This window comes from Amblyomma maculatum, chromosome 10, assembly GCF_055883805.1.
Source record: "Amblyomma maculatum isolate TAMU_Amacu chromosome 10, ASM5588380v1, whole genome shotgun sequence".
In the NCBI taxonomy this organism is placed as follows: domain Eukaryota; kingdom Metazoa; phylum Arthropoda; class Arachnida; order Ixodida; family Ixodidae; genus Amblyomma; species Amblyomma maculatum.
The window spans coordinates 56870467-56891226 of NC_139353.1; the positions used below are offsets into that span (position 1 = coordinate 56870467).

A 20760-nucleotide genomic window follows, 5' to 3' on the forward strand; every position below is an offset into this window, starting at 1 on the left:
GGCTTTTGGCCAAGGAACCTGTCTACCTCCGGCCATCCTCCACGTGTTATGCTGCACTACGAAAGGGCTGTATAACAACCGCCACGGTAAGCAATAGCAATGGTTGGCCTTAGATATGAGCTGTGTTTAGAGTTTAGAAAAAAGCGTTTTGGAAGCTATAAGTTACAGAAGTCGCCGCCCTAGCTTCATCTATAGGCTGCAAAAGTTCGCATGGAAGTCATAAATTCAGCCCCCAATGATGCTAAATTTTCTTTTTCGCTGTAAGTAGAACATGACCTTCTATTTAGAAGTAATACTGATAGACTCAGTTTCCAAACAATAAGAACAGTGTCCGCATTACCTGGTACTTTCAACTGTTTTTATGTGTTCTAGCAAACATCGTGCGCTTCACAAGCCATGCTGCACAAGTTGGCGAAAATGATGCTTGTACTCCTGCCTTGCCGTATAAAATCGTAGGTTGTAGGTTTTTGCGTCTCAACACGACACATGGGCTATGAGGTATGCCCTAGTGGAAAGTATGCGACATAATTTAGACCTCCCGAAAGTTTTCTTTTTTTTTTGCGTGCCCTGACATCCCACAAGGAGCTGTTTACTTTTTTTTATCCGAAGACTTACTACGTGGCATAAGTTAGGAAGCTGCCTTTAACTTAAAGTACGTCGTGTAGACTATTGACTTCAAGAAACCGGAGCAAACTTCGGCTCTGCTTTCATATATGTTGATTAAGAAAATGTAGAAGAAAAGAAAGAATTTCCCCACTGCCGAGAAGGCTGCGCTGTCTCGTGCGCCCACCTGCGAGCCGCGATCACCTCGTGCAGAACGTCATCAGTGGCTGCCATAACTGCTAAGCACCGGGAAACTACCGAAGCTGAGACGGGATCCCAGGACAATGGAGCGCATCAAGTGTGGCCCCATCGTCGAGATGCCTGGAGACGACATGGCGCGTGTCATCTGGGACCTGGTGCGCGAGAAGCTGATCGTGCCATTCGTGGACGCCGATCTCAAGGTACGACGCGGTGTTCCTCACGTAAACCTCCGCCATTTTAGTTGTTTTTGTGTGAAGATAAGCCGCATAGGGATGTGCTGTAGCAATGCTATCAGTAGTATGTGTGGTTAGCACCCCGCTCACTAGCTCTGTTTCCATGGACACGACAGCGGAGCTCGAGTTGAGGATTTGAGTTGAGTGGACTCGACCCCACAATTTACAGCAATGCTATCAGTAGTAGGTATGGTTAGCACCCCGCTCACTAGCTCTGTTTACATGGACCCGACAGCGCTGCTCGAGTTGAGGATTTGAGTTGAGTGGACTCGACCCCACAGTTTACAGCAATGCTATCAGTAGTAGGTATGGTTAGCACCCCGCTCACTAGCTCTGTTTACATGGACCCGACAGCGCTGCTCGAGTTGAGGATTTGAGTTGAGTGGGCTCGACCCTACCGAGTTTACATGAACCCGACCCGACGAGCGCAGAACCGGTTCTGGACGAGTGGCGATTACGGCGGCACCTCGCATCGAGGCAGACGGTACTCGATTCCTATTTTCTCCCGCGCATCTCCAGCATTTTCCATACTATTCTCTTCTCCCACTGTGCCCCGACTCAACCCGACAGCGTTTGTATGAACCATGTAACCGATTTTCGACCCGATAACTCAACTCAACCAGTTCCTATCGTGTCCATGTAAACGCCGCTACTATCGGCGTCGCTACGCTGCTTGCTCGCTTCTTCTCCACGTTCTAACTGCGGTACATCTAGCCTGAATTTCGTTAACGGATACGTTTTAATGGTTCAATGTATCAGGAGGTGCAGCACGGCTCTGTGCTTGTATACTTTAAGAAGAAAAATGCAGAAGGTGTCGTTGCTTCGTCCGACAAGGCGCCATAAGCCTAGCGCCCTGTGTGCGGTTTCCATTTCTTTCCATCTCCCCCCCTTCCTTAGTTGGCACACTGTCCCGCATAGAACAAGCCACACGGGTGTCACGTAGGTTTTGGATTCGTTTTTGTTTTCTACGGCTGACCGGAGAATTATCATGTCATCTTCTCTCCAGAGGCTTTCTTTCTTCCGACGTACCGAACATCTAATTATCTAGAGAAACCAGTCTAGTAGTCCTTTTGATAGCTGTATACATTACATTTTTCCCATGCAAAGCACTCTACGTCGCTACGGACTAGGTAGTTTGAAGTCCAAGACGTTAGCTTCAAAGCACGTGAGTATATTTCGCGATTAAGCCAAGAAATCACGGCTTTTGCTTTCATTTCGCATTCTTATTTACTGTGTAACCTAGGAAGTTCTTTCTTATTCACGATGTGCAGTTCAATGCATCTTTTTCTCTTAAGAACGTAATCCCGCATATTCATAACTGCAGCGACATAATGGCGGCTTCCGCATCTTTCTTTCAAAATTGCTTTGACGCTTGCTAAAATTAGCGAGCCTTGGAAAAAAATTAACTGGAAATTTGACGGCCATTTCAACGCACCTAAGCATGTCACCAACGTACGCCTTCACGCAGGTGTTCGACCTGTCCATTGCCAACCGCAACGAGACCGACAACCTGGTGACGCTGCAGGCCCGGGACGCGCTCAGGCGCTACAACTGCGGCATCAAATGCGCGACCATCACGGCCGAGCGGGACGTCCTGGAGATGTACCAACTGAAGCGCATGTGGCAGTCGCCAAACTCGGTCATCCGCAACTCACTCGGCGGGGCACTATTTCGCGAGCCAATAATCTGTGCCAACGTTCCGCCCCTCGTGAAGCAGTGGCGCAAGCCAATCGTAGTCGCCCGACACGCGTTCGGAGACCAGCACATTGGCAAGCAAGTATCTTATGCAGAAATTCCCTCCTGGGCACCCTTTTGAGCATCATGTTAGTGCCAGTATCCACACATGAAGCGTAGTGTTCTCTCCAAGTTTAAGGCCAGCACACAACCAACGTGTCTGTGTTTTCCATTCCATCAATGTCGAACGCTGAATGAGTCCAACTGCATATCTGTGTGCACTACAAGTGCATGCTATATGAATCTTCTTAGGTAACATATATTGAACCCTACGCAATCAAACACGCTGCCACGAGTCAAATGTGGCTGCCACACACCGGTTTCTTGCTGTCCCCTATTAAAACTAAATATTGAGGTTAAGATTTAGGCGTTATCCACACCAAATCAGAAATTAACTTTCTAAGCAGCTAATGTGACAAATTCCCGATATGACAAGAAAGGTGATAAAAGCTAGCATAGCGCAATCCTTAAGGTTAATGCTTGATTACATTCGTACGCACTGAAAAATATATTGCCGAACAAATGTCCCCACAACGTAGCGTAAAATAATTTATTGCAGAAGCAGCTTAATTAAGCACTTTTGAGTCCGGAAGAATGCACACGTACAATATTTGCGCCCTTACTATAAACCAACAAGACATATGTACTTCAAGAAGTGTGCTTCCAGGCGACTGTCCTGCTCGTGTCTTTTGTAACAACCGGAAACAAGTTCATCACCAAAATCCTAGCCTTTTCATTGAGTTGTCATTAGACTACCCACAATGAATTGGGTAAGCCCGAAAAGGCTATGATCTAACCATCTACATCCTCGGAACGCGTTTGCAGTTATCCTGGAATTATTTTTTCTATCAATGTTCGTATATTTAGCTTCCCTGCCTGCCCTGTCATCCTCTGTGTATGCATACAGGGAGCTATAACTTCGATACTAGTTACAATCACGGCTACAGTTACGGTCACAGTCGCGATAACTTCGGTTATCGTAGTCGGTGTGAAGGATTGTATGCTGGCCCTGTCTCAATTTGCACATATAATATGACTGTATCATGTGGTTGCCACAATTGTTCCCTGCTGTTGGGGCAATCGGAGAAGCGAACGCACTCACTTTATGCGTTTATAGGGGCATAATTTCGCAAAATTTTCATCTGGCACCAATTGCTTTCATTCAGTGTTTTCACTGATAGGGCTCTTCGCGACTATTAAGTCCGCCATACACTAAGAATTAGACCCCAAATTACTAGCCGTCGTAAAATAGCTATTATAATATGGCAGTAGGCACGGGACACATTTGCGTCCTACAAGATTTACGAGGCCAGGTCTTGTCTTTTAACAACGTTAGAGTGGCGGAGACTTTCAGAGCCCTACAAATCAAGCTACGAGCACGCACAAACGATAAGAGACGCGAAGCATGCAAGCCCTCTAAAAGAGGGCTCGTACGTATTCTCAAATGCAGCACCGACCTCCCCCCCCCCCCTCCTCTGAATAAATTAATCTTAAGTCCTCAAACATAGCTGATATTGGATTTAATGAAACTAAGTTATTTATAGCCATTCAATTGTAGTTTTGTGTCGATCCTCCCCTCCTCCCTGGGGTACTTTCTTATTCCGGTGATTTATTTCTAAACATGGATGCCCAAAAAGAGGGCGCAGTCTGACTGTGGCCTACAGGCTGGTGGAAAATAATAGGATGCATTATATTCGTATAGTCCACCACATGTCAACTTGCCCAATTATTCGCAAGACCTTAGCCATAGCAATGCAATCTTTTCAACCACAGGGACTTCGTGGTTCCGGGCCCTGGCACCCTGGAGGTCTGCTTCACTCCCAACATCGGCTCGCCGTACAACCTTCAGGTGTACGAGTTCCAGGACACGCCGGGGGTCGCCGCGGCAATGTGCAACACGGACAAATCGATCACAGAGTTCGCCTACTGCTGCTTTCAGTTCGCGCAGAGGCGCAACCTGCCACTTTACCTGAGCACCAAGGAGACAATCCTCAAAAAGTACGACGGCCGCTTCAAGGACATCTTCGAGCGTCTTTACGAGAAGAAGTACAGACCGAGGTTTAAGGACCGCGGAATCTTCTTCCAGCATCGTCTTATGGACGACATGGTAGCAAGGTAACCGTCCGTTCTACCGCGCTACTGATACTTAAGTTCTTGACCTTAGAGAGACAATGAAAGTGGTAAAAATCACGTCTAGGCGAAGCAAGTTCGTAAGACAATGTGTCAAGCACTGATAATGTTTATGCAGGCAGTGGACCCTGCAGTAAATTAAAAGGTCTATGCAAGACATTCGACAACTTTTGCTTGCTTCCCATTCACCCACTCAGGCCAACGATGGTGGAGGTTTGAGTCCTTACTATTTCGTGCGTCGTGTGAGCGCTGGCGGTAACACTCGGGTCGCTTGTGGCACAACTTCCTAGAGCAGGAATGGCGGTGGCGTGTTATGTAAGAGCGAAGACTGCACTGAAAATGTAAGGCTGCGACTTTGGCCAGATGGCACCTCATAGCACCTCCCATTGGGAAGGAAGGCGCTATGCAGTTGAGACAAAAAAAAGCAGGCAGACTTCGAACAAAGTTTAATACGTGTTTCCTCCGGTGTCCTGCTGTCTCTCCATGAAGTGGAGCTTGGTAGTCATCGTTTTCAAAATTAAACGCTATAGTAGAGACGGAATAAAGTGCGTCCTAATAACTATTGTCATTTCTGCCTCCTCTATGTCACGCAGGTCCTTGCGAATGGAAGGCGGCTTCGTCTGGGCCTGCAAGAACTACGACGGTGACATTCAGTCAGACTTCGTGGCGCAGGGCTTTGGCTCACTCGGCCTCATGACCAGCGTGCTGAGGTGCCCCGACAGCAAGACGCTGGTCGCTGACATAGCCCACGGCACCGTAACCAAGCACTACCGGCGCCACAAAGCTGGCCTTGAGACCTCCACCAACTCAATGGCCACCATCTACACCTGGACTAAAGGCATACGGCACCGTGGAAAGCTCGACGACAACCCCAAGCTTTGCACCTTCGCCACGACGCTGGAAGCGGCCGCTCTGGAATTAATCGAGAGCGGCTATATGACCAAGGACTTGGCTCTTTGTGTCAAAGGGTTCGGTAACGTCCAGAGGAAGGACTACCTCAACACTTTTGAGTTCATCGACAAGGTAGCCGAGCAGATGGACACGAGGTACAAGCAAGTTTTTCTGGAAGAGCCCGTCTGAAGCCGCACCCCGCTGCGCTGGGGCAGAATTGTCCCTTTTTCGCCGAAATTGATTTTACCCAAAGAAATAAGACGTGTAGTTTCTTTCAGAAAGGGAACTGACTCGTAACGAAGGAACGAAATGATGTTACCGAAACTAGTTATCTGAAATTCGCGTTGCATAGTGGTAATTCTCCATAGTTTTTTCTTTATCAATGTTGTACGTAGATCACGGTCTCCATTTAAAGGGAGTCAAACCTATAGCGGTTTCTTAATTCGTACTAAACTTTACGTTTTCAGCCCAAGCTATATGCAGCAAACCCAGCTGGACACCTTTCTCCATCGGCAGCAGCCGCATGTAAGTAATTAGGGCTACAATAGACCCCGACGTATATGTCGGTATATGACGCTGCCTCTTCTCATACTTGACACACTCGTCTCCAAAACGCGCGCTAAAGGCGTCTTCGTAGGTAGAGCTCTGTGCACATAGCACTCCAGCGACTAACGCGTCGACGCCGAAGTCGCTGATCACTCCTGCCGCTGTCATTATAGAAAAAGACGAAGGCAGCTGCGATAAGTGTTGCTACGATACGCGCACAGACATACCACTTTGCAATGGCGTAAGAAGACACATTTGAAAATAAATGGCCAGATGCAAAATTTTATTCAGATACTTTGTGTAAATCCCACGGAAAATCCCAGGGAAGGGAACTGCCGTGTTCTACAATGGGCAGGTACTGGCCCGAACCCATCCGGGGATTGTGGTTTGCTACAAAGCTGGAGTAGATGCAAAGTGAAGTTTCTAGCGCTGTTTTAACATAATGAAATAGATGGTACAGCGTATGTGAAAGATGAAACGCTCGAACCTCGCATAGGATGCACGGCACTTCAGGCCACCCAAGGAAATCATGGAGGCTATTGAACTAGCATACGGCGGAGTAAGATGCCATTTCCAGAGTAAGCGACGTTATGATGATGGTAGTGTAGGAGTAGAACCGAATATAGTGAAGCGCTTCAATGACACTGAGGTGCCTAGCGATAGGACACTCAATTACCACCACCCAAACACTTTTTTTCTCTCTTAAACATCTCGTTAAGAACATTACATAAGAGGTGATAGCAGAGTTCTCTTCAGCTCTGCAAGTGGTCGGTGACGTCTCATATTTTTTCGTAACGTTGAAGGTTCATTTGGCACCAAGGACTCTTGACCATATTCAAAACTCTTCGATCGTTAGTAATCCGTTCTTGGCAGGACCTGTTAGAATCTAAGCTTGGCTATCACGCTCATCTACTCTGCCGTGACCTCACTTTTAGAGAGTTTTGCATAGTTTTGTTACTAATTACACGCCACTACTGATCTTCCTCTGAAAGGTTATGTGAGAACAGCCAGAGCTGACTATGGTAATGTCACACTTATTTCAAATGGACAGCTTATCTTATGAAGTCATAGGCATGCTTAGCACACAATAAATTCATTCGGGGCGATAGTGGGGTGTATGAAATGTCACAATGCGAATAAAGCGTGACTTTTAAATGCACAAATATCACCAATTCTTGGGCCTTCAGGCCTCCCAAATTACTTTAACAACGAATAAAAGAAATTTGATGCTAGAGGTCTTGGAACAGAGCTTCTCAACATTTGTGAATAAGGAATTCGTTGAAAATGTGTCTCACTGTTATTCACACACCGTAGTGTTTTCTACACCAATTTGTGATTTCGTAGCCCAACACGGATGATATCGAAGTAAAGCCTTTACAGTTGCTCGTGATCAAAGTCGGACAACAAACCTTTCAGTTCCAGAACAGTTATTTAACTTTCAAATTTTGTCCTACTGCTTGTATGGAGAGCTTGCTACTTTTGTAAGAGCCACAGCGAAGCATCTAGGTGCACTATACCTTCTAATTACTCGTGAACACACACCCTCTAGTGCCCTAAAACAGGAAGAAATAAACGTTTCTCACACATGCAAGAAAATTTAGGAGCAGAATTTATAATAAATGATTCGCCTACGCGGAATTTGTCAGCTGAACACCGTCGTCCTCGGATCGATAAGGAGATCATGTTCAGCACTTCACTGTCCAAAACGTATCTGATTCGTGTCCTGGATGGAAAACTCGGGATCAAAAGCTTCAATTTTTGGCCTTGTCGGAATCCTTCTTCAACTCTTCCTCTACGAACTTTCCACGGCTGCTGATGGAGGGTTATTCGCCACCTTCACGACGGAACGGGTAGAACTGCCGACAGCTTCAGACGTGGGGTTTTCCGCCACTCTGTCGGAACGGCTAAACGGCAGCTCCAGACGCTCACATGAGATTCTTGTCAACCTCAACAACCACATTAGTGATTCGCCCACCTGCAAAAAATAACGGGAAGACAACTGTAAAACATGCAAAGTCTCGGATTTCTCGATGCGTAAAGGTTTCGTGCCCCCACCATGCGACGCCACCGTCGGCAATGCGTTACCACTGGCCACTTCTACTTCATGAGTGGGGTCAATTCCAGTAGTTTAATGCATGTGAACAAGTGTTTCAAAAGCTTTTTTTATGATTTCACATTTTCACACTGCACCTACGATTTTTCTTCGTGAATAAAAACCGGGTACACCTAGAATCGATTGCAAAAGTTTGAAACGTCACTTTAAATACAATGTATTTGAAAACACCGCGATGCATGCGCATGGGAGTCAATCCCGGCGGCTGGAGCCAGAAGGGAACCCGACCCGTAAAAAAATAAGGCGAACACATTTTTCAGAACAGATCTTTTTCTGTATGTGTCTCTATTATCAGGCATCCGTTCGTTCATGTTCGTGTGTTTTGAAGAATATAAAAACGTAAGCAAAACCATTCCGAAGCTACTTTACTTGCACTAAAACAGACAATCCAACTCGTTTGGCAAAGAAGACCCTGTGGCCTTTCTGAAGAAGTTTTTCTACGAAGGGTGACTAACCCCTTGCTCGAGCGGGACAGGTAGTATCTCGTCTAAGAAAAAACCTTAAATACAATTCCTCCTAATATTAGCTGTCCAGCATTACTTCAGCATCATTATATCCTAGACTCATCAACGACATCAACGTTAGTGAATCACCCCCGGCATGTATTACTTGATCCCCAGTTGTTTATGTTTCAATGCGAGGAACGACAGTGTCTGTGCCGTGCCCATGAGCGTCTAGATGGACGCCCACTGACTGAAATTAAGATCCTAGGTCCCTGGCCACGGCGATCGTATGCGGTGAAGGCCTCCTAGGCACTGCTTTGCTTTATGAAAAGCACAGGACTGATCGAAAGGCTATGATTTTTTGTTATGAGATATGATGGTACTGTACTGTCATCACCCATCCCTCTCTCACCCACAACTTTTATACCCACCTACCCCTCTCCCCCAGTGCAGGGTAGCAAACCAGTTCCTTTACCGGTTAACCTCCCTGCCTTTCCTCCTCATCTTCCTCCTCTTGGAGAAACATTATGAAACGGAAGCAAGAATGGTCAGGGAATAAACATCAGGTAATGAGATCCTAGACACAATCAAGAAACCTAAATGTACATGAGCAGGCTAACAGGTGGTATCTAAGGGTGACAGACTGGATTCCAAGAGGGAGCAAGCGAAGAGGGTGGCGGCAGAAAGTGAACGGATGAGATTATGGAGTTTAGAGCTATTAGTTGTCTGCATCTGGCACCAGGACCGAGTTAGAGGAATATGGGAGAGGTCTATACGCTGCAGGGGGGGGGGGGGGGGGAGGGAGGGGGTGCAGTCAGGCTAATGATGTTGATGAAGCAAAGTCTTCAATAAAACGGACGTAGCTACGGATATATGTCCCAAAACGTTCAGCGCATATTTTGTTGGCGGTCTTTGATCTTTTCAGCTCTACATCAGGAAACTGCTGATTCATAGACTGCAATTTGTTACGCAACCCCTTTAGCAGTGAAAGGCAGTCTTACCCTAAAGCTAATTTTTCCCCATCTTTAAAGGGGCTTGAGCTCACCTTTTCCTTTAAATGGTCTAAATCATGTTTCCAGAAGACATCGGCTCTCTTCTGTGCAAGAATTAGCTTAATGAGCAGAGCACCTACAGTAGGCGCGTATCAGCCGAGCTATTTTGATCATGACACCTGGTAATAATAAATTAGCAGACGAAGATTGAGAAAGCGCTGGACATGTTGCACAATTAAGTTTCCGTCTCACGCCGCTGTGGCTCAGTCGTCGAGGTGTCGACAGCTTCAAGGACGAGGGTTAAATCCCAAGAGCAAGGGTTTCCTTTTGATAGAGGCGAAATAAAAAGCGTCCTTGCACTGTGCGATTTCAGTTTATGATAAAGATCTGCACACGGTCGAAATTTCCGAGGCACTCTACTACCGCTTTCCATATAGCCTTAGCTGCTTTCTGGAGTTATTAAGCCTATAAACCAAACCGAATAGAATAGTTCAATTCAATTCAATTTTATTATATCCGTTTAGTATATTCCAGCTTATACATACAGAAGGAGGTCCCAGAGTCAGTGACTGTATCGGGACCTCCGATAAATGACAGATAGCAATTAGTATACAAGACAGCAATATAGCAATAATTCACGGTAAAATAAGTTGAACGTAGACAATAAATGAGTTCATAATAAAAATAACATTATTTTGCAACAAAAAGTACACTGAGCAAGCAAGTTAAACACCAAATCAAACAGTAATAAAATATATGCATAAAAAGGCATGGCAGTACAGACTTTAAACATGTTAAACCACACAAAAATGCATACCACGTAAAGCTGATAACATAGTCATTATTCAGTATCAGTTTTCTGTTGTTAAAAAGAATTGTTTAACTTCGGATGCAAATCTGTTTTTTCTAAGAGATTTGACGATGGATGGTAACGCGTTCCAGACCATGATAGCAGAGAAATGAAAAGTTTGTTTCCCATAATTTGTTCGTACTCTAGGTAGTAATAAATTTTTATTTCTTGCGAATCGCGTTTTGTTATCATTTATTAGTGAAATCTGTGGGATAAGTGATACTGGAAGTTCGTCGTTTAGTAACTTGTAGAAGAATGTGCATAGGTTGTATTTAACGAGTTCAGCGACTGCCAGGATTCCATGATTACGAAGTAAATGCTTAGCGCTAGAATCATTGAAGGTGTAAGTAATTATTCTAAGTGCCCGATTTTGAATAGTTTGTAGAGAAAATAAATGCGTGTTATAAGTGTTTCCCCAGGCTACAATGGCGTAGGTGATGTGGGAATGTATGAATGCATAATACAAAGACATCAGTGTAGAATGTGAAAAGAAAGCTCGTGCTCTGATTAGTATGCGTATGCCATATGCTAGTTTAGTTTTGACGTGGGCAATATGCAGGGTGGTTATAAAACTGTTAGGGTGGTTATAAAACTTAATGTGTTCCTAGCTATCAGATAACCAAGATCTAATTACCTTACATGTCGCCACACTTGGAACTGTGTAAACACTCCTGCGATCTCATGCATATCATTGAGAAGTGATCCCTGTAATAAAGAACCACCTTGCCACTGATAGTTCAAAGCAACAAACTAAGCCAGCTCTGTTTCCTACTGACCGTTGCGTCGCTAAGATTATGTGGAAAAAATACTCTCGGATGTTCGCTTTTTCGAGCTATAATTTCCCTCACACTTAGTGGTAAGTTTTGTTTTCGAGTGAGAAACTAACAGTTAGTTCGAGCGTTGTCCTTTAGAGGATACACTGGCAGAAAAGTGACGCTCGCCCGCCCTCATCTCATCTCGGCGACTACAGTTTGCTATGGGGATAAGCACAAGTGGTGAAGAGCCTTCGGCGCATTGGAGGGAGAGGCTAGCGCCGCATTTCAGTGAGGTCAAAGGAAAATTGCTAGACACGGCGGTGGAAGCGTGAATTAAACGCAGCGCCTGTGGTGTGTTGCCACGTCCTTGTTTTCGCGCTGTTTTTTATCCTCGTTCTTCGGGCACCAATTATACCGCCAAAATGCTATCTTGGCGCAATAACGCGTTTGACATAATCTCGCAAAACTACTAAAATGATTCAAAGTTTGCGTGAGAAAGCGCCCGCGACCTATTTATCGACCTACACGTTTATCGTGTGGTAGTGGGCGCTCCGCCACTGTTTCGTACTCCGTTTGCCCTCATTTCTGCGCAGGATAGTTAAAGTGCGCTGTTTTAGTTACGACGGCGTTTTAGCACGAAATGCCTGAAGCGTGTCAGGAACGCGATCAAACCATACACCGGAAAATGGGCACACGAGCATGAGAGGCCTAGGAGACGCTCAACGAGGTAGATGCCTGCGAGACGTCAAAACAGGGCTCGAATGTCAGAACTTCAGACGTAACACTGATGCAGTTAACCATTCAGCATAGCTCTTCACTTTGTAACGCAGCTCTTCGGCGCCCGTCCATGGCTTGAATGGCTTCGCGGTCGCCGTAACTTGCGGGCAGCTATTGGAATGCCTATTAGCCCCTGTCACAGTTGGCACTAGCCAACCTGGGGCACAATATTCCGCTCGACGACCCGCAAACCTCAATGGTCTTCCGGAACACAGAAGTCTCGAAAAATCTGGTGCATGATAACGCTGAGATCAGGATTTCGCGTCCTTAGAGGCGAAGCTTAAGTGTACCCGGGACAGGACGCACCGGCTGATCACCCTATAGAAGTGGCAAAGGCCAACTTCGGGCACAAGATTTTGCTCGGCTTGGAGCAGCCTTCCACGTTTATACGGAACATTGAAGTCTAAGGCAGTTTCGTCAATGGCAGCGTATAGAGATACTGAGGGACAGTGCACGTTCCGGGGCCCTCGAAATTGTTGACTGCCATTACTGCTGTGGCACTCGCAAAGACCCCAACTGATCAGAGGGAGATCTATCTTCGTAAAGGTCTGTCTGCACTACCCATCGGCCTGTTTGTTGCTTCCAATGAAGTTGGTTAAATGTGTGCCGCAAAATTAGACATCGACTTGCTGATAGAAACGGTCAGCTGCAAGCCTACTGCTTTAACCAAACAGTTCATACATTACATGCGCCACGCATTAGGCGCACATAGATCCACACCAAGTTTAGAAATGGAGCATGTTGAAATGTAAAGATAGACGAGAACTTTGTACTACTTTTGCGCAAAAAATCTCGCTTTCACGCTTTCCTAACACTGGAATGATGATCTAGTGAAATTCTTGTATATACCCCCTCTTAATGATCCAGCCACTGGTGCATCAGATAGGACATATCTCTATCCATTTCTCCAACCACAAGGCTTCCTTCATCACAATCAAAGACTCAGGGAAGTGTTATCTTGAAGAAACAATCAAAGACTCGGGGAAGCGTTAACTTGAAGAACGTAGGGGTGTGGGGAGTAAAATGTTTGCTTTTTAACTGTACATAACCGCAGGACTCTGTGCAATTGTTTGCTTCAATATAACACAGAACCAAAACAAAAACATTCAGGTCAAATTTTGCATTATTGAGAACCATAATCGCAGATCTATTTTTAGGAAAAAGCGCTACTAGGCTAGCAGTATACAGGGCCTCTGCCGGCGTCTCTGTGAAGTATCTGCCACGGCACTGCGACGAGGGGTTTGCCATTAAATGCAACGGTGAGATAAAAATCCAGCCTCCAAGGACTCTTGGATCCAGAGTTCAGCATGCTGCCAGTATGCAAAGCGTGCGTGTTGCTCGGCTTAAATATGGCTCTATATCTCTGTCAGTCATAGAAACATGTTAAACACTGACTGCCAAGAGGCAGTTGACAGAATTTAATAAATAAATAATCACGGTCTTCCTCACTTGCACCCCTCTGGCAGGTAGCATGGTAGTGCACTAATTGGCTGGCAGGTTCTGGTGACGTCACAAGGTTACTTGCGTTTGTTTACATTACACGTGTTTGTGACGACAGTAGTGATGTAAGTGTCACGTGTCTCAGACGTAGAAAATCGCATGATGAGCCGGGTGAATTCAGTCTGCTTCAGAACGAATAGGGACCTGTTCCTCCCCGACAGTTATCGGAGGTTGAGATACGCCGCGTCAAGCGGTGTGAACAGCGAGCGCCAAGACATGTGCAATAACGTCATATATCCGTCTACCAAGATAGACTACGCCAAGCTAGGGTATTCGCAAGTTCTAGCAATATGTTTAGCCACGTTAAACCTCGGCATTTCTTTTTTACTAGTTTGGTAAGAGTTCCATGCCTGATTTGGTTAGAAATGATCATTTGTCCCTCTTCTGCGGTGACTGCCAACTAACGCAGCAAGCTTTCGCTGCAGCAATACCGCTAGTGCCATCACGCGCCTATAAAAGGAACGCGTGCTACCACTACCACTCTGGAACGTTCGTTCCTCCAACGAGCGCCAGATGACGCTAGAATTTGCCATTGTGAGCGTACGCAGCCCCTGCAGACAATGTAGACGCTTCAATTAACTCCGACCGACCGAAGTACAGATATTACTACTAAATGCCAACTCAGTGGCACATTTAACCGCAAGTGAACGGCAAAGGCAGAGGAAGTTCCCATATGCTCTAAGCAACGCTGCGGCCGACACGTAATCGCTCATACACTGTCGTAAATACTCCTAAATTCGAACAAACACAGCGCTAGTAGATTTTAAGTAACGAATTACCACACCACAATCTCTACAAAGCAGCCAAATATAATCATGCTGTGTCTGCCACTGTCAATAGGTGCGGGAAATTTCCTTCAGTTGAGCACATATACCAACAAGCACTGACTACTTTGTAATCATTGCTGCGGCACACCATGTCTAGAGTAACCGGCTAGCCAAGTCCTGTAATAGTGATGCTCAATGCAGCCTTATACGCACTCCAAGAATGGGACACATACCAGCAGGTAGTGGGTACGGCACAAGCACTTTAGAGACGCTGAGTAGAACCCTTCCCGCTGAGTGGCGTCGGTGGTGTCTCCTCGTCCTCTCGCGTATCGCTTGTAATGAGCTTGTACGTCGATGACGTCATCCGCAAGGAACTTGAGGAGGACGACAATCTCCAGCAGTACCACGCATAACGCACACATCCACAGCCAGGCTCCGAGGTAGCTGTCTCGCATAAAGCTTCGCATGTGTGGTCCATTGTTGTCGTAGCTGATCTGCAAAAAGCAGCAAGTGTGACGCGCGCTCTAGAACTCAAGACTGTACGAAATCGGTTAAGCTGACTGTTTCATTGGTGTCTGCAACGGCTGTTTACCACATCTAAACAGAGATTGAATGTAATTTCCGTGTTCCGCCTTTGTTGACAATGCGTAGGAAAGGGTATATGCTCTCCTCTGGAGGACAACCCTAGCGAAAAAACCGTATGGGTCACAATAACATCATACAGATTTCTCATAAAAACTCATAATAAGCTCATACAAATCTCATTCATTCTCATATATTTCTCATACATTGAACGATATTTGTATGAGATTATATGAGAATTATAAGAGCTTAGCATGAGAAATCTGTATGAGGTTATTGTGACTCATAGGGGTTTTTAGTGCCTGCAGTGCATGCACCAAACAGTGGTCTAAAACTCGCAAATATATTCTGTTGCTGACTGCACTGAGGGCGCAGAAGGAGACATTGTGTAGTGCATCAAGGAAGTGAGCCACTTTTCTCTCTCAAGTAGCACCTGGATCCAAAGATTACAGTTTATATAGATGCTCACTACGGGGACTAGAGCGCTTGAAGCATCGGTAATAGTGACTTGTCGGCTAATTTGCTACTCTTACAAAGCATGCAGACGCCTAAGCTGACAATGCAGACAAAGAGGCTTCCTGCAGGGTCGTATATGTTCTGTAACGGTTCTTTGGTTGCTTCTTTTAAAGTTTCAACGTGATCTCAACTGCCGCTGCGCGTGCAGTTGTTTCCTTGTGCGTGATAGTGAGTACGCGACTGCGCCAAGACTAGCTTAGAGAGACTGACTGGACATCTCCTACGTGCACTGATAAGTACGATTGCTAAGGCTCAATATTCATAGAGTCGACAAAGATGTAATATTAAAACAAAGCAATTTTAGTACGAAATAAAACGGCTAGAAAAGCGAGACACGGCCAGCACGTCCTCTGTTTCTTTAAGAATTCAATCCCATGAGGCGTTCCGCAAAACATTTACAATCTGCGTATATATGAAACTGTACCACGCATGAGTAGCCCGGGCTTCTGTAAGAATGTAAACACTCGTGGGTGTTTTTATTCGTATTATCTTTTCTTTGGTGGTAGTGAAGAAAACTGGCGTGACACCGCTGCAGTGGACCAAGAAATAAGGGATCTTTGTGAGATTGCGTACCGACTCTCGTGAATCTCAGGCTTCCACGCGAAATCTTCGCAAAGAGTACAGATGAAAACTTACCAACACATTCTGCTGCGTAGTTTACCGTCATTAACCGAGAAATTAACATTTTTCTCTTTACCATAGGACGCGGGGCCGTAGACAACACACGAGAGGACATGGTCTCAGTTTCGCATAGGACGTGATTCATAACAGACGGCATACCTGGAAAGGCTCGACGTTGTTTGAAGTGGAGAGCATCTCATACAGGCAGGTTCCAGCCCGGAGCAAGTCCTCCCTCGAATGGCCCAGCGACTTTTTCCACCACGCTACCGCGATGGTTTTGTCGCTGTACAGGTCCGGCAGTGTCCGGGGAAGGCAGCCGAGGGAGCCGAGGCAGTTTCTGTAGCTCTCTTGGGCGTCCAAGATCATCGCCTTGTCAAACTGTCCCCGTATAGTCTGAGGAGAAAACCCAGTGCAGCTCCATGTTTTTATAGCACTCCCGGGGATTCCACTGCTGACAGTCGTAAAGGGCACGCTCAAGTTTGTTCGTATGCCATGACTCCACGCAATATATTACAGCAACATCTGTTGATGATGATGATGACCTCAGACAAAATGGCACATACAACAACATCTGTCCATTGCCACATTCGTGGAAATGGAGGCGTCGTCGTCGTCGTCTTGCTCACATACTGCATCCGCGCACAGCATAACCATTTGCTTCACCCAGCAACGCTTATATAGACGTAGTCACTCTTGCTCCGCTTCCTAGTCTCAGTCATTTATGTTTATGTTTTACGGGGTTTACGTTCCGCAGTGACTCATGACATGAAAGACAGACTCCGGAAATTTCGACCACCTGGGGTTCTTTAACGTGCACCGACATCGCACAGCCCACGGGCGCCTTGCTTTTCATCTCCATCGAAAAGTGGCCGCCCCGGCAGGGGTGCGATCCCGCTAGTCACTTATTTACGCGCCGTATACTTTCTCAACACGCTCACAAGCGTCATCTGTCAGATCTCTCTTGGCTTATATCTAACAACAAAACACTCTCCTAACCCCCCTCTCCATCCTCTACCTATAGTCACTGTCCTGTCATGGTGCACCCGTACCCGAAACACACCGTATAGCATTTTAGTGCTTGTTTCAGTTATTTGTAGCATATAAAGGGCATTCATACGGTCGGAGTTTATATATTATGGTTCTCCCTTCGAGAAGCCGTTTGGAAACATCCACAGCGAGGCATGCAAAAGAGCACAGAAAGTTTTCTTAGTCCGAGCATACCCTTGCCGCGCAATATGTATAGCACTGTAGAATGAGCGTGTGTTTATGCTACTTTTTTTTTCTACAAAGCATAGGGACACTTAAATGCGCCGTCGGCGTCATCCGAACTACGCCTTTTGAAATTTGAACGCTTGTACCAAATCTCATAAAATTATCCCTGTAAGTAACACTCGCAAAAAAAAAAAAAAAAAAAAAAAAGATCATTCAAGGCAAATGCGCGAAGTTTGGTAAACACGAAGTATATGAGCGAGTACATCGTGTTTCACTCACCCTTCCGTTTAAGGTTACATTTTCAAGTTCAAACTTAGGGGCAATAAGGGGTAACGGTGACTGAGAACTTTAGCGGTAGCGCATTATAGAATTTTGGGGCCGCTTAACGTACCTTAAGGAGAAAATGCGAAGCGGTGTGTTCGCTACTTTGCGCACTGATGTCACTTTATGTAGATGACATGAAATGCTCAACGCGGAGGAGTGACAGTTATACTCAATCAGTTATTGGTTGTGGCGATAGCATAGTGCTCTAGTGTGTTAGCCAGATAAGCGGATCTTATCGCGCTGCCACAGGATCAAAACCAAGTCGCGACGCATTTGAGACTATATAGATTTTATTTCGAGGTCACGGCATTTTTTCCTCTTCTACGGCTATCCTGCTCTCCCTTGCGTCCCATCTGGTTATTACCAGACCAACACAGCTCAGCATAGGGGCTCACTGTGGCACTGCGTGTTAACGCGTTAAAATATCAACCACATTCACCCACATGACACTAACACACCTTCACTACACCTGCCTCTACTGTGTACCCAGTGTCCACATATGACGCCACCAATAAGACATTATTTTTCAAGAGGTGAAGCAGCGAAATAACATGCAGCGATATTCCTTCACCACTTGCAGTGACATGAGAGCGTTATTTCATGTCATTTCAGCTTCATGTTTTATGTCCAATCAGTAATCAGCTCGTACCTGGTAAGAACTGTGGGTTGCCGGGAAACCACACGTAAACTAAAGGCCAGTCAGCTACCTTTCATGCCATCATGCCTTCATGCATTGCCATGCATTTTTACTTTTGGGTGGTTTCATGACCCGCACTGCTATCTTCATGCCTCCTGAAAGCCATTCAGTAATTTTCCTTTCCGTGATTCACTGCGTCGTCCTCACTTTAATCTCGGGCGCTTTCATTAACCTCTGAGTTCCTGCCATGTTTAGACAACAAGCGTTTCGACAAAAGAACAAGCACTCTTGACGATACACTCCCATACTACCCACATGCTCCAAACGCTCGTACTACCAAACGATGGTATCCGTTTCGACAAGATAACTATACCACATGGCCGGAAATCGGAGCTTAATGAACGCGCTCGAAATTAAATTGAAGATAGCGCAATGAGTCGCTGAGGGGCGAAATGAGTGTTGGAATTTTAGAAGGCATGTAGAGAGCAGGGCGGGTCACGAAACCATCAAAATTTAGAAAAGCGTGCACAGAGTGTATGATATGTGTTCAGTTTACTTGTTTCCAGGAACATCTTATCGGAAGGAGCCCGATCGCGGTGGATCAGTGGTTAGGGTGCTCGACTGCTGATCCCAAGGACATGGGTTCCATACCTGCCTCCGTGAACCCTTTTTATGGAGGCGAAAAGCAAGGCGTCCGTGTACTCAACGATGTCATTGCACGTTAAAGAACCATAAGTGAAGGAAATTTACCCAGCCCTTGACTACGGCTCCTCTCATAGCATGAGTCTCATTGGGAATTTAGAACCTATAAACCAAACCAAATCTTCTCTTCGTATATTTTTGTTTGATGAAATGTGAATATTTTGGGATCAAAATCAGCACATGTATTTTGATTTCTGAAGTCTGCTCTAATGATATTCGCCAGTAATTAGACTCGGATGGCACTGATTTTTACTGCAGGTAAGATTCGATTGTCGAGCGTATGAGAATGCAGATGTTTTCCCTCTAAGTACGTCTGTCAACACAAAATGTGCTAAAGAACCGCGCTCACCTTAATGCCTGAGGCCAGCACGACAAAGGCGAGCTTGGCCGGAAAGAACAACGATAGACGGAAAAGCAGCTTGACATGGAGAAAGACGCCGAAGTGCCGGCCAAAGTTCGCCTCGCGCATCCACATGATGATCGCGAACATCGTGACGTCGACCACGCCCGTGTGAGCGATGGACATCAACACGAAGAAGACCGGAATCTGCAGCTCCTTGGCTGGACGCGGCCAAGTGTACGACCCGTTTTGAAGCAGCAGCCAGTGTAGAAACGCCAGGAGCGGCAGGAACTGCGGAAGCCGGAGAAAACATGGCAGGTGAGGCGTTGGCCTCCTTCCGTGTACGCATCCCACATGTGCACGTGAGTGTGAGGGGAAGGGGCAGGGTCACGTGGCCACCGGGATAAAAGAAATATTGGCTACGTGGATTGCCATACTTACGCCATGGTACTCCTGATGGTCATGAAATTCCCTTTAAAGACTGGTTTGGAGGCACAAGCGGCCGCTAACGGTGCTAGCGCTAAGCAAGAACCGAGAATGGCAGACATCGCTAGCAGCATATGGTGTGGTATAAGCAGGAAAAACGAGTCCGCGCTGTCATCAACCCTTTCCCATAAATAATGCGAAGTTTAAGTCAAGTATACTCTATCCGTCGCATACTGTAATCACAGCCTGCTTAACGCTCATGTAGAGAAAGCTCACTGCCATCCAGACCATGGCTGGACTTAAGGAGTATCTGCCATGCAGAATAGATCATTGAAACTCTACTTAAACGCATTTTTTGTTTTGTGCTCCATAAGCTAAAAAATATGGAGGATATCGCAAAGCAATGCGTGATAAGGCTGCGTTAACTCACAGTACTCAGTTAATTAGTGTTGCACTCTTCAGCAAACATTAATGCAAGTTTGACACTTCTTTGCTCTGTAATGGGATTGTATGACATGGTTTAATGCGTGGCTAAACTGACTGCAACTTATGCCAGCGAACGCGTCAGAACTTCGCGCTTGTTCCATGCGTGGCACACCAGTGTAAGCACAGTGCATTCGACTTCTCTCGAGACACTTCTGCGGCAGAGTGTTCTTTCATGTGGTCATTTTTTTCAGCTGGTGAATGATTCATTTGGGCGTGCATAGTGTTGCCTTTGTTCAGCAGAGTTCAACTGTTCGAGAAGCGACGATTGTACGGCGTTTCGCCAATAATTACGCCGACACTGATCTAATAATCGATAGAAAATGCGAAGTGCTTACCGCAGAATTCTGAGCAATCCATCTCCCGTTCTTATGCACCGAAA

The 20760-nt window shown here is 46.0% G+C and overlaps 2 protein-coding genes across 2 annotated transcripts; one reads left to right on the forward strand and one right to left on the reverse strand.

Annotated features, from left to right (window-relative positions):
* Nucleotides 1–887: 887 nt before the first annotated feature.
* LOC146176551 (isocitrate dehydrogenase [NADP] cytoplasmic-like) lies at nt 888–6092 on the forward strand. Its single transcript, XM_084581008.1, has 4 exons — nt 888–1004; nt 2506–2810; nt 4545–4886; nt 5495–6092. The coding sequence occupies exons 1-4, from the start codon at nt 888–890 to the stop codon at nt 5979–5981; spliced, it is 1251 nt and encodes a 416-aa protein (XP_084437134.1). The 3' UTR covers nt 5982–6092.
* A 1928-nt stretch (nt 6093–8020) lies between these two features.
* Nucleotides 8021–19822, reverse strand: LOC146176552 (uncharacterized). The gene is made up of 4 exons (XM_084581009.1): nt 19479–19822; nt 16414–16647; nt 14769–15029; nt 8021–8313 (listed from the first exon to the last, which is right to left on the reverse strand). The coding sequence occupies exons 1-4, from the start codon at nt 19653–19655 to the stop codon at nt 8131–8133; spliced, it is 855 nt and encodes a 284-aa protein (XP_084437135.1). The 5' UTR covers nt 19656–19822; the 3' UTR covers nt 8021–8130.
* Nucleotides 19823–20760: the final 938 nt, after the last annotated feature.

Bases quoted from the DNA above. Each gene is read 5' to 3' on its own strand.
- LOC146176551 (XM_084581008.1), top strand. From the start codon at position 888: ATGGAGCGCATCAAGTGTGGCCCCATCGTCGAGATGCCTGGAGACGAC. The intron at 2,811-4,544 runs GCAAGTATCTTA...TTTCAACCACAG, and splicing joins GGAGACCAGCACATTGGCAA to GGACTTCGTGGTTCCGGGCC. The intron at 4,887-5,494 runs GTAACCGTCCGT...TATGTCACGCAG, and splicing joins ATGGACGACATGGTAGCAAG to GTCCTTGCGAATGGAAGGCG.
- LOC146176552 (XM_084581009.1), bottom strand. From the start codon at position 19,655: ATGTCCATCGCTCACACGGGCGTGGTCGACGTCACGATGTTCGCGATC. The intron at 16,648-19,478 runs GTGAGCGCGGTT...TTTTCTCCTCAG, and splicing joins TGCTGGCCTCAGGCATTAAG to ACTATACGGGGACAGTTTGA. The intron at 8,314-14,768 runs GTATGTGTCCCA...TATTTTTTGCAG, and splicing joins GCCGTACCCACTACCTGCTG to GTGGGCGAATCACTAATGTG.